Source organism: Cricetulus griseus, chromosome 6 (genome assembly GCF_003668045.3).
Source record: "Cricetulus griseus strain 17A/GY chromosome 6, alternate assembly CriGri-PICRH-1.0, whole genome shotgun sequence".
Classification (NCBI taxonomy): domain Eukaryota; kingdom Metazoa; phylum Chordata; class Mammalia; order Rodentia; family Cricetidae; genus Cricetulus; species Cricetulus griseus.
In genome coordinates, this window is record NC_048599.1 from 20790658 (window position 1) to 20803977 (window position 13320).

Below are 13320 nucleotides of genomic sequence, written 5' to 3' on the forward strand. Positions count from 1 at the left end.
TGGTTGGCATCCATGTTCTTTCCTTGCTTCCAGACATAGCATCTCGTTTTCTTGGCTTAGACATACCAGAGTTCTGATATTAGTCCAGTACAGGAAGAATGGATGTCAGGACTGGGCATCTGGCTTAGACAGGGACAATCACAGCATTGACTAACCACATTGCCAGGATAAAATACTTCAGACAATCAGGTTGAAAGGAAGAGAAAACATTCATTTGGGCCCCTGGTTTCAGATATTTCCATCCATGGACCTATGGTGGCCCAGTGTCTTATGCTGGGAGTGACCTTGTAAAGGAGGCTGCTGACTCTACCCACCACCAAACCCCTTACAGACTTTTGATCTAACCACTGTGACTGACCCAAAGATAGTACAAAGACCACCTTTGCCAATGAGATTCGAGTCCGGGATTTGCTGAGCCCGGGACAGTGTGATTGCTGTATGGACAGGATCTACACTTTGCAGGCTGCTGGGCTCATCTACACAGACAGTGTTTGGTAATCCCCTGTCTCCATGTGACCTAGAACTGTGATCTTCATGCACTTTTCAGTGACGTGAGCCCATTCTGCTTCAGTTGTCACTGGTGACACGAAAGTCTTAATTTGTCATTCAAGAATCTGAAATTATCTGAGCAGGTGGATAATGGGCTCAGAACTCAACAAGATAAATTTAGAGCCTTGACTTCGATGTCAGAAATCAGGTGCATCCAGGAAGGTCTCAGGGTGCTGGTGACATTCAGCTTTTGCTGGGAGTGAGAGCTGGTGTCATGGTACTTAGCATATGAAAGCACAACCAGTCCATGCTTGCTTCCTGCACAAAGAGGAGCGCTCACAGCTGGTTCTTAGAAAATCAGGATGGGAGGGTGCTGAACTAACGGGACACTAACTTGGAGGCTTATTCTCTTATAATCTGTAAGTCAACATTAGCCACAAAAGAAGTAAGGAGTGGGGAGGGAAGGGAAAGGAGAGGAGGAAGGGAGAGAGAGGGACTTATGTAGGCCAGTCCTGGTGACTCAACCCATGTAGTCTCAACTACTAAAAAGGCTGAGGAAGGGGGACTGCAAGTTCAAGGTCAGCCTGGGCATCAGTGAGTTCAAGGCCAAATGGAGCAATTAAGTGAGACCATGTCTCAAAAAAGTAAAGAGGGCTAGATACAAAAAGTGCTTGCCTAGCATATATGAGCTGCATCACACACACACACACACACACACACACACACACACACACACACACACACACAGGGTAAAGAGGGGGATAGAGAAATATACCCCACACTAAGAGACAACACACACACCACACACACACACACACACACAACACACACAGAAACATGCACACACACATACAAATGTACACACACACACACACACACACACATACACACACACACACACACACACACACGACTAGGTGTAAGAAGGGGGGAGGGATAAATACCCCATACTAAGAGACAAAGTCAACCAGAAAGAGAAAGGTAACTATCACTCACTCCAAGGACAGCCAGATTAGATTCTGGAGCAGACACAGTCAGTAGAGGATGTTCACAAGTCTCAATGCCACATGTCCCTAAATATATGTGAATGTCCTTAGTAACTCAAATATATGAATGTCAATATATTTACCATATACAAAAGCAGGAGGAACAGAAGTCTGAAGAGAGAGCCAAGGAATATGGGCTAGGCTGGATCCCTCCTGATCAAACAGGGTGACCAAACCTTACTAGTTAAGAATGTTCTTTTCTACATAGAAAACCCTGGTCAAATCTGTTGAAAAACTAAGATGGAGACGAGCTGGCTTGATATGACATTAATGTACTAAGCCCAAAAGCGCTCCTTTCAGGAAGAAAAATGATACTTGTACAGGAAAAAAAAATTGAAAGAGAAGACCCATTCCCTGCATTCCTAATGAACACAAAGTGTCTTGCTTTCTTTCCCTTCCCCACAAGACCTACTCAGAAAAACCTCACCATGGCAAAGATGGGAGTTTGGTCCAAATTAAATGTATTGGTTATTATAGCACCAATTGATACCTCCACATCTTTGAAGTTTGGAGAGAAACTTCACCAAAGAGTCCTAATGATTATATGAATGCCCAACAAGAACCAAGAATGTTTTGAAAGAGTAGACAAGGAGAAGGACTAACATGGCCATTAAGCAAGTTCTCAGAGCCCTGTTTAAAGAGACTAAAAGGAAAGGATAATATAAAGAGGGATCAAGACAAGCATTCAAAGGTTTGTTACATAAAAATTAAGGCTTCAAAGCATTAAGAAAAACTCCACCATGACCGTGGCTTGGTGTGTGGCTTAGTGGTAGAGCCCCTGCCTCGCATACCCAAAGCCCTGAATTCGAGTTCCAGCACTGCAAGAATTGAACTGTACTATTAACACAGTTTTAAAAGCACACAAATCAAGCATCACACCACAGTGTAGAGCCTCAGGGCTTGAATAATGAGCTTGGCAAGTTCCCATGTTTGCAGAGGAGGCCCTGGGGCACAAGAGCAATGTCACAGTTCTGAGGGAAAGCAAGGGATGCTGGGAAATTGACAACTCTTGGAGAAGAAAATATAGAGACAAGATTTTCATTTACTACTTTATACTAAAATGAACTCCAGTGGGATTACATATTTGATTCATTTAAAGAAGGTCACAGAGACCTAGAGAAAATGCAAGTTAATAGGTATTTCGAGACAAGGAAATGCTTGTACTTGATTGGCATTTTCGGTGAAGGTCGAGCGAATGAGTAAATATTCTCATCTTTGTCAGCCATAAGGTTTCAGCTACAAACTCAACTGTGTGACGGTAGCCATGAATGATATGCAAGTGAGCAGCTGTAGCTGTGCTCCAAGAAAACTTTGTTACAAAAACAGTAGGTGGGGAGAGTTGGCCTTCAAATCAAATGTCTTGAACCTGCTTCCCTTTAAAGATTGGTCCATTTTATGTTTTACGTGCATGAGTATTTTGCCTACATGTGTATACATGTACCATATATGCCTATTGCTCAGGAGGAGCTGAAGAGAGTGCTGGAGTCCTTGGAACTGGAGTTACAGATGGTTGTGAGCCACCATGTGGATGCTGGGAACCAAAGTAAGAACCTCTGGAAGAGCAACAAGTACTCATAACCATTGAGGCAACTCTCTTGCCCCAAACCCCTGTTTTAAGTATGGTATAAAAGCAAAGAATAAAATAATAAGAGAATGAGGCAAGCAGTCATAGGTTTTATTACATAAAATTAAGAACTTCAAGGCATAAACAAAATCTTTACCATAAACACAGCTTGGGGGTGTGGCTCAGCAGTAGAGCCCTTGCCTTGCATGTACAAATCCCTGACTTCAAGCTCCAGCACTGTGAAAAATAAGCAGTCCTATTAACACAGTTTTAAAGTGAGCACACAAATATACATAACTGCAGAAAACACATACTGTTATATCCATCTTTCCCTTTTCAAACATGGACAGCCATTGAAGCCAATGAAAGAAAAAAAACATGTCAGTAGAAAATATGGACCAAAAAAAAATTGGTAACTCAGAGAAATATAGTCATAGGATATCAGCAAGATTAGGAATAGTTTCTTAACCTTAAATAGGTTTTACAGAAGGAAAAGCAAATTCCTGCAGGCGAAGGACTTAGTTACTTTTCTATTGCTGTGAAGAGACACCATGGCCAAGGAAACTTATAGAAAGCAGTTTACTGGGGATACAGTTTCAGAGGGTTAGAGTCCATGACCATCATGGCAGGGAGCAGGGCAGCCTGCAGGCATGGCACTGGAGAGGTATCTAAAAGCTCACATCTTGATCCATAAGCACCAGGCAGAGAGAACTAACTGGAAAATATCCTGGGCTTTTGAAACTTCAAAGCCTACTCCTCATTACACACTGCCACCAACAAAGCCACGCCTTCTAATCACTCCCAAACAGTTCCACCAAATGGGGTAGGGATTCAGATATATGAGCCTCTGGGGGCCATGTGATTTGCAAGACAAAGGGCAAGGCAGGTCTGGCAGAGCATGGTAGGTAAGACCTCACCAGAGACTCCTGGAAACTTCACAGGATTTTATATCTTCACATTCAATAAATTTCTAAAAATCCACCCAAATTAATAACCCAAGCTGTGGCCAAATACTTCCATACATTGATAGTATGTATGGTTTACATTAGGAAAGTAACCTGAGGGATAGCTCAGGGTGTGGTAATAAGGAAGACTACACTGAAGATGGTACACTCAGACTCCCAAACAGAGGCCGGTATTAAAAATCTGTTTGCTGAAGGATGTGATCACAATATATTATGTGCATTTAAGAAGAAAACCCCAAAGAGGTAACTGAGGAAACCCGGGCAGGGCTTGGCCTACAAATCTCATTATGCTGAATACTAGAAAAAAAAATGTCAATCTATTAAAATTCTGTTTTCAAAGACTATAGAGACAAGACACAGTATCTGAATCAAGACAGTATCATCAAGAACATTTGACTTAGATAATGGCCTCCACCCCAGCTTCTAGGACACTGGTTTTGTCCTCATCTCCATAGCAGGTGATTCTTAGTCTGCCTTCAGCTCTTTCTTAGTTGGGGCCTTATTGCTGTGAAGAGACACCATGACTACTGGAACTCTTACAAAGGAACACATTTAATTGGGGCTGGCTTACAGTTTCAGAGGTTTAGTCCACTATTATCATCGTGAGAAGCATGGCAGTGTGCAGGCAGACGTGGTGCTGGAGAAGGGGCTGAGAGTTTTACATCTGGATCTGAAGGCAGTAAAGGAGAGACTGCCACACTAGGCCTAGCTTGAGCATATAAGACCTCCACAGTGACACACTTCCTTCAACAAGGCCACACCTACTTCCTAATAGTGCCACTTCCTATGGGCCTATGGGGGTCATTTTCTTTCAAACCACCACAGATCTCCTCTTCTGGGCTTAGGATGTACCTACTGAGGTGGCCTCAGCTTCCTCCCAGGCCAGGCCAGTCCGTTGCTGTCTCCTCAAGAACCCATTTCAGACAGTCCTCTAGAAGCCGTGACTCTCTCCAAATCCCACCTTCCCCTCTACACCAGCCAGCTTCCCCTCCACTCCAGTCAGCCTCCCCTCTCCTCCAGTCAGTCTTCTCTGTTTCAGAACAGGGCACTACCAGCGTGCAGCACATCTGTAATCACAACACTCAGGAGGCTGAGGCAGGAGGATTGTGAGTTTGAAGCCAGCTTGGACTATACAGCACAAACCTAAATCCAGAATAAACAAACTAAACAAGACCACCATCCACTTAGACGCCACAGACACAGGAATCACTGAGTTGCTTAAGTTGAGGCCATGTGGCTGGGGGCTTCTTCTCACCACAGCAGGCTCTACTACTGATTCTAGCTTGCCTGAGTGACTGTGACAGTTTCCTGTGAGACCCCATTGCCCTAACGTAGACCCCCTTGAACTCAGAGTTTTGTTGGTGAGTTATATCCTCAACCACAATTTCTAGTTTCAGAATTTGCATGGCCACACTGAGTCTGAAGTTTCTTAGGATCTGAACTTTCTGAAATGATTCATGCTGAAGACCTCAAATGTCTATAATAGAGTGAGATACATTAACATTAGCAGTCTGAAGACCAGTACTTTGTAACAGATCAAGATGTGACGTTTAAAAAGTACACTTGGGTGTACTTTTTAAAGAGCCATTCAAAATGCAGGGCAAACCAAAAGATTTAAAATGGAAAAAAAAAAAAAAAAAAAAACGAATGGCTTCCAATTTCACCTACAACAGACCATGAAGAAGCCACCACGGATGAGTGTGGATGCCACAGGGCTTCAGAAGAGCAGTTCACAGAGTTGATCTGTTTTCCACCCAGGGTAAGGAGGCTACATAAGATGCATCTTCAAGAGGATCTTCCAGCCCTGTGTGAACCTCCAAATGACCACATCCCAAGGGAGATCCCAGCCAGCACAACCCAGCTAAACTGGCTGGCTATGAAAGGCACAGACACTTGTTTTATGCAGGTAGTTGATGGGATGCTACTGTGCAGGAAAAAAACAACAGGTTACAGCTGTGACTTCATGACCAAAGAAAGTTGACCCTAGATTTTCATTTCTTCATTTGTCTCAGATTTATTTTTTAATTATGTGTATGTCTCTGTGTGAGTATGTACCCATGAATGCAGATGTTCAAGGAGTCCCAGAAGAGGGTGCTGGGTCCCCTGGAACTGGAGTTAACCTGACATGGGTACTAAGAACTGAACTCAGGTCCTCTTCAAGAGCAGTTGGAACTCTTAACCGCTGAGCCATCTCTCCTGCCCATTTGTTTGTTTGTTTTTTGAGACAGGGTCTCATTATATAGCCCAGGCCTCAAACTCAGAACCCTTCAGTTCCAGACTCCCTGTGTGCCAAGATTACAGGTGTGTGCCTGATCTATAACACAGCAGATATTCATAACAGACCCCCAGCTAAACAAATGCTTTTGGGGGTCTCAGCTTTTAAGAAAACAAAGAAACTCTGAGGTAAGAAAGGGGAAGCCCTTCATGTGCTGCACCCCTTACTTAAACTTTCCTCCAGTCACCCCATGGACAAATGCCGTGTAGTTCCTGGACAAAAGACCAAAATATTATCTGAGGCTGTCCATGTTCATTGTATGTCTGAGTTTTATCTACCTAGTGTCTCCTTTTCCTATAGTTCTGGAATATTCTACAAGGACACATTATTTTTAGAATGAGAGGAAAAGAAAATTTCCTGTTCAAAAATTACCAAAAACGAAAGTCAGCCATTTCCTTCAGATAAAGCCGGGGCCTGTGTGATGCCTTACAGAGGCACCTAGGCCAGGAGATGCTAGTGCGGCTGAGCAGATGAAGGTCCTGCACCTCCAGCTAACCTACACAAGACAGCCTTTTGATTATCATTGTTACAATCTGCATGCATGCGTGCATGTGTGTGTGTGTGTGTGTGTGTGTTGTATCATGGCACACACAGGGAGGTCAACTTGTGGAAGCTGGTTCCTTCCTCCACAATGTGGGTTCTGGAGATCAAACCTAGGCCATCAGGCTTAGTAGCAAGTGCCTTCACCCTCTGAGCCATTTTGCTGGCCCTAGAGCAGATCTTGTAACTATTTTACATATTTCATTTCTGCATAATGCTTGATCTAATTATGTTTCCATTGCCTTGGTGAGTGGAAAGCAATTGAGCTGTGTCCATACAGTGAGGCACTGCAAGGCTGAAGAAGCAAGCATTCACATAAGCTACAACCCAATGGTTTTCTAAAGCAGTGGTTGCATTGTTATCTTCTCCAGCCCATTTACAGGGCAGATTTAGAAGCACCAAGAGGCTAAGCCACATGCAAGGCTTCATGGGACTTACATGACAGACCCAGGACTCGACTCAGTCTCCAAAATCCTCAACTTTAGCTACCATACTGACCTGTACCTCTTGCTTTGGGTTTTTCCTGTAAAACAGAATGGCTCATCTGTGGTTGTGATCTATGCTCCTTTGGGATGTATGGACCCTGATGTTTCTGCTGTCCTTAGGGTCTTGGCTTTTGTGGTCCCTAGATAGATCTCTTATCCCCAGCCATGGTGACCCTGACTGGTCTGAAACCCTTAGAAAACCATCAATCTATTTCTTAAGAAGCTACACAGAAATATACCATGTGACCCAACAACTCCATTTCCAGGAGGCTGCACAAATACGATGGATAAATGTCTATATAAAGACTTGCATCCTTGGTGATTACAAAACCACTATAGTACATCCATACTGGGAGCACTGTAGGGCTGGAACAAGGGAGCAAGAGCTCACATGAGATACAACCTGGCCAAGCTCAAACTTCTCTACTGAATGAAAGAAGATGACCAGGAGAGATCATACACTGCATGACTTCAGAAGAAGGAAACATCCAGAAAAGTTAGAAGTAGACTCATGGTACCCAAGGACTGGGAGTGGACCTGGGTATGATTTCGCAGTAGCAAGGGGCGATGAACTAGTTCTAAAACTAGACTGTGAAGATGGGCACACAGCTCTGAGGGTTTGTGGAAGCCCCTGAACAGTTAAAAAAAATGGTCAGATCTTATGATATGCAAATGAAACCCCAAGTTACTTTTCCAAAATAGGATTTCACTATCCCAGCTTCAGAGAGTGGCTGGAAGGATTAGGCAAGATGGCGTACGCAAAGCAGCTGCCTGGTACATGGTACCTGATAAATAGTCATGAAGGTGAGAGTCAGAATATATAATAAGGAGAGCTTACGCAAATGGGGAATAATAGATACTGCAGAAATAACAGCTTCTGCCACTTCCCCACTTCTTACCACACCTCTTCGGCATTTACCAACTCAAGTCAGCCCCTCGACATTACGTGGTAGGTGTATTAACATGCTCAAGTGAGGAAATTGAGGTCTAGGAAAGTTATGTGAGTGTCCCCAAAATGCACAGGAAGTCAACAGTAGAGCTGAGATCTCAGGAGGATGAACTGCAGTCCCCTGGCTCTCTGCTGCCTCACAGGAAACAGTGAGGTTTCCGTGCTCGTGATGGCGAGGGTGGCCAGAGGCTTGAAGTTAGCCCTCCTTGAGAACCTGAAGAGTTAGAGAGGTTCATCCAAGAAAGTATGCCAGCTGAGGAAAACATGCACCCACAGGTGCCAAGAAGGCAAAAGAACTTAGAGGACATGAGGAGACCCTGGTGGGGCAATCAAAGGATACTGAGGAGTGGGGGTCAGGGGGCTAGAGCAGGTCCTACCTAGGTCAAGGACATTAGCCAGAGAAAGACTGCCTTTCTCTGGGGAACAACTCTCACACACCCCCACTGCAGGTGGGGAGGTTGACTCAGGATGCTATGAGCTCAAGGGAGTGGGGAGCTGCCACCCCATGCTCCCACGCCACTGTGAGCTAACACCCCAGCAGCCTCCCAAACACCAGCTCAGCCAGCAAGCAGAAGCCATTCTCAGCCAGCCAGGCACAGAGAGCTCTGTCAGGCTGCCAGGAAGCTGAGCAGAGCTCAGCAAGTTCAAGGGCTGACTGATGGCAGCCTCAAACATGGGTACCTGTGGACCCCCGGGCTCCCTTCACAAGACCCCTACAGCTTTTTACACCACAATGACACCAATCCAAAGGCCTTTTCTTTTTTCTTTCTTTCTCTCCATTTTTTAATTCAAATTAGAACCAAGATTATTTTACATGTCAATCCCAGGTGCCTCTGCCTCCCCTCCTCCCCTGCCCCCCCCCAACTAACACCCTACCTATCCCATACCCTTTCTGCTCCCCAGGGAGGGTGAAGCCTTCCATGGGGGGTCTTCAGAGTCTGTCATGTCCAAAGGCCTTTTCTTACTCAAATTTAATAACTTCCATCCAACTCTCAAACATGTTTCCACAGTTGTCCAAGATAAATACTTAGACACATGCCCAAAAGTTTACTGTGCACAAACAAAAACTACTGGGAAATTGTGTAGATTCTGGTGACACCGACTACAAAACATCACACAGTGACCCATCCGAGTCTGCTGCACTGCATGTGATCTGGCACGCATAACTCCAAGACTTCATGCCGGCGTGTGGGGAGTGAAAACTAAAGTCACGCGTCTGGGATTCCACGATGACTTTACTTATATTAAAGCTTAGGGAAATATGAAGGTCTATGTGCCTCCCGGACCACAGAGAAAGAAGCATTACTAGAAGGAAACACATCAAACCAGCCAGCAGGGATTAGAGGGGAAAGGGAAGAGAGGAAGAGAAGAGGGGACTTGTTGGTCTGTACAACTCTATGTTGTTTGATTTTAGTAAGAATTCATTTGTATGAATTGGATATTTTTAAGCATTAAAATCTTTTTTATCTGAAAAACTATTTAAATCACTGCTGTTCTGACACGGGGTTCAGGGTAACTTTCAAAGGTCTAGGATGTTTTGCTGTTCTGTAGTGACTGGGTCTCACGTACTCCAGGCTGGGGCCTTGAACTCAGTTTGTAGCTGTGGATGATGGAGAATATCTGACCTTCCTGCCTCTGGTACTGGAATCACAGGTATGGGACACTATGCCCACTTTACATAGTATTGTGGACCAAACACAGGGCCTCACACATGCTAGGCAAGCCCTCTACCAGCTGGACTACATAAATCTAGAACTGTTTCTAGTTCCCGCCACACTCTGTTGAAGACAAGTCCTCGGTGCTCCATGACAGATTTGAAAATTGAAAACGGAAAGGAAAAACAAATTGTTCAAGGTCATAGACTAGGGATGGTGTGGAGGAGCGTTCTTAAACTCCAAGCTATGTTTCTTCTAAGCAGCACACTTGACAGTTAAAAAGGCAGGATTATTTGGGTAGTGGGCTAGTTAGGTGCCATCTCCCTGGTGGCTGTTCTGAAACACACAGCCAACTCTCAAAGCCAGCAGAGTCCCTTGGGAGGGGAAATGGGGGTTTCCAGAGAAGAAGAGCGTAATTGGCAAGTGGGGAGAGAGGAGTTAGTGAACTACCACCCCCATCAAAAATTAGACCTCATCATGAGCCTGCCAGCCACCCCCTGAGTGGGATGGGACCGCCACGTCACCCAGAACACCAAACCACACGTGGGAAGGCACCTCGGGGCCACATCCCCAGCCTGAGCCATCATGCCTCTCAGGGGCTCACCCAGCTCTCACCTAAGCCGTTTGAAGCTCATGTCCTAGAGCCCGGTATTACCAGGATCATTGGTATGGGGCTTTCAAGGCATTCTAGAAGCTGAAGGGTAAGGTGAGCACAGCTTTGTATCTCTTATCTGAAAGGTTTGTGATGAAGAGAGTTAGATTTGCTCTGAAATACTCACAATGATATCTCAAGGACAGGACCCAAGTCAACGTAAGTTCACTTCTCTTTCCTGCACACTTGCTGCAAGCAGCTTGGGGGTCATTTCTAGCCCACCTGTAGTTTACAGCCTATCCCATGAGGTCATGTGTGTTAGCTGCTATGTGGGACATCTACGAGGTGCCCCAAAAGCTTCAGATTTCCATGGTTAGGAATGCTCAGCCTACAAAAGTCCACACTTTCTTATGTTCTCCATGCCGCCCTCAGCTCTTCCACTGACTGTTTTAGTGCCTAATGACAGGAGAGGGTACAGAGGAGTCCAGGGGACATGCTGGGCCTCTCCAGGGGTAATGCAGATGCTACTGAGTGGTGAAAGGGCAAGCTCACAAACTTCAGCTATAATGAACAGACTCGAGCATATGCTCAAAGACCCTGAGTCCTCCAGCCATTCTAGCTGTAGAAAGCAAACTTGAAAAGCCATGGAGTAGTGTCCAAGGGTTTCTGGTCCTGTTATCCTGCATGGGTCAAGGTTCTGAATCTCTCTGAGCCTAATATCCCTATCCGTAAAACAGGTGTTGTTAAACATAACCAGTACAGGGTAACCGTGCAACCTGGAAACTGTGTGAACATGCATTCATGTATTTACACAGTTCAGAGAGTAAAACCATCCTGGACAAAGTGGTGTGTACCCGTCTCTGCTTCCAGTTTTATAGACCTCCATTAGAATATAAACTATACATTTAAAGAAATAAAAGGTAACAATATAATAAAACATACTGATACATCAGCTGTGGCGGCTCATACCTGCCATCCTAGAATTTGGGAAGTGGAGGCAGAAGGATCAAGAATTCATGGTCATCTTCAACTACACAGAGACTAGCCTGGTCTACCTGAGAGCCTGTCTCAAACTCAAAATGCAAACTTTTTAAAACTTCAACCACATACTTAACATGAGGGGCCCTATCCAAAGATACTTCATGGGTATTACTCAACTGAATGCTCACAAGGCCTTCATGAGGATGCTACGATCTCCCCCATTTCAGACAAGTAGAGTCTAAGGGCAGAAAACAGAAGAAAATCTCTGTGCCAGGGTCACATAGGGACATGCACAGCCAATTTCAGACCCAGGTTGTCCACCTCCAGAGTCCAGATACATTTTTAAAATGTTACCATTTTTATTTTATGTGTAGTGGTGTTTTGCCTGCATGTATGCCTGTGCACCACATATGTCTGGTACCTGGGGAGGCCAGCAGAGTATGTCAGGTCCCCTGGAACTGGAGTTACAGCTGATCGTGAGCTGCCATGTGGGTGCTGGGAATCAAGCCCAGGTCCTCTGGAAGGGCAGTCAGTGCTCTTAACCTCTGATCTATCTCACCAGCCCCCTCTACCACAGACACGGCAGTGGAAAGTGAACTGAGAACAGAGTTGGGGGTGTGGTTCTCTGATAAAATGCTGACTCCTTCTATTAGACCCTGTGTTCCCTTCCAGCACGTAAAAGGAGACACCAGAACAGCATGCCACAGGCTGAGTGAGGACCATAGAGGATTTCAGAAATGCAACAACATCCTAGAGTATCTAGCTGTTGGGGTGGAGGGAGGAGGATCATTATTCCGTACAGAGTGCCAGTGCTGCAGGAAGCAGGCTGTCAGTAAATATTTGTGGGAGGGAAGGGAAATTGTTATTGTATTCATTAGCCAAAAGCTGGACTCATTGTCTCCAACAATGAAAACAGCAGGCTAAGATAAAGCCAAGGTTGGGGGTGGGAAGAACTGTGTGGTCCTCACAGGCCAACAGTCCCAGCTCCTGCGAGACGGAGGTAGGAGGATCAGAAGTTAAAGGTTGTACTCGGTTGCATTACAAGCGGAGGCCACCCTGGGCTACATGAGACTGTCTCAGGAGTAGGGGCCATCTTCTTCCTAATGTGGACTGATGGGGTGGCCTGCTCCTGCACAGGAGCAGGGGGCTTACCTTCTTCGGCGTCGTTCCTCAGTGAGGCCTCGAGCAGGGCCACACTGGCCTCAAAGGACACCTTCTTGCGACGGCCACCGGTGCTGCGCTTTCGCTCATGCTTGCGCTTCCGATGAAGCAGGTCCTGTTCATACTGCGCCCACTTCTTCAGCTGCTGTGCCCGGCGCTTCTGGGCTGCGCGCAGGCGCTCCAGCGTAGGTACCTTCTCCAGCAGCTGCAGCTCCGTGAGCAGGTCCACGTGGCTGGCCATGGCCCTGCACCTACCCTTGCCCTGCCTGGGGCTAGCACGGTGCACCCGGGGCCAGGGGAGCGCAGGGGCTCCCGAGGGGCTGGAGCCTCATGGTGGGGCCTAGAGAGGGGAGACAGATACACAGATGAGCTGGCCAGTCCGGAGAATACACATTACATGGTATAGAAAATCACCCGACTACCTTGACCAGAGTTCAAAGCTCCCTTGAGGTTTTCTTTCCATTTGTGCCAAAAGCAAAAGTGCAGATTCTCTTTTGTTGTTGTTGTCATTTTGTTTTGTTTTGTTTTTTTGTTTGTTTGTTTGTTTTGTTTTTTTGATACAGCATTCTCTGTATAATAGTCCTGGATGTCCTGGAACTCACTCTGTAGACCAGGCTG

At 45.7% G+C, this 13320-nt stretch overlaps 1 protein-coding gene across 2 annotated transcripts in view; it reads right to left on the bottom strand.

Moving 5' to 3' along the window:
• The window catches only part of Ppp1r16b (protein phosphatase 1 regulatory subunit 16B), a 71215-nt gene extending 58272 nt beyond the window's left edge, over positions 1–12943 (bottom strand). For both annotated transcript variants that reach the window (XM_035447118.1, XM_035447117.1), the window contains exon 1: positions 12694–12943. In XM_035447118.1, the coding sequence (XP_035303009.1) occupies positions 12694–12943 (250 nt within the window). The remainder of the gene's footprint in view (positions 1–12693) is intronic.
• Between the last annotated feature and the right edge of the window lie 377 nt (positions 12944–13320).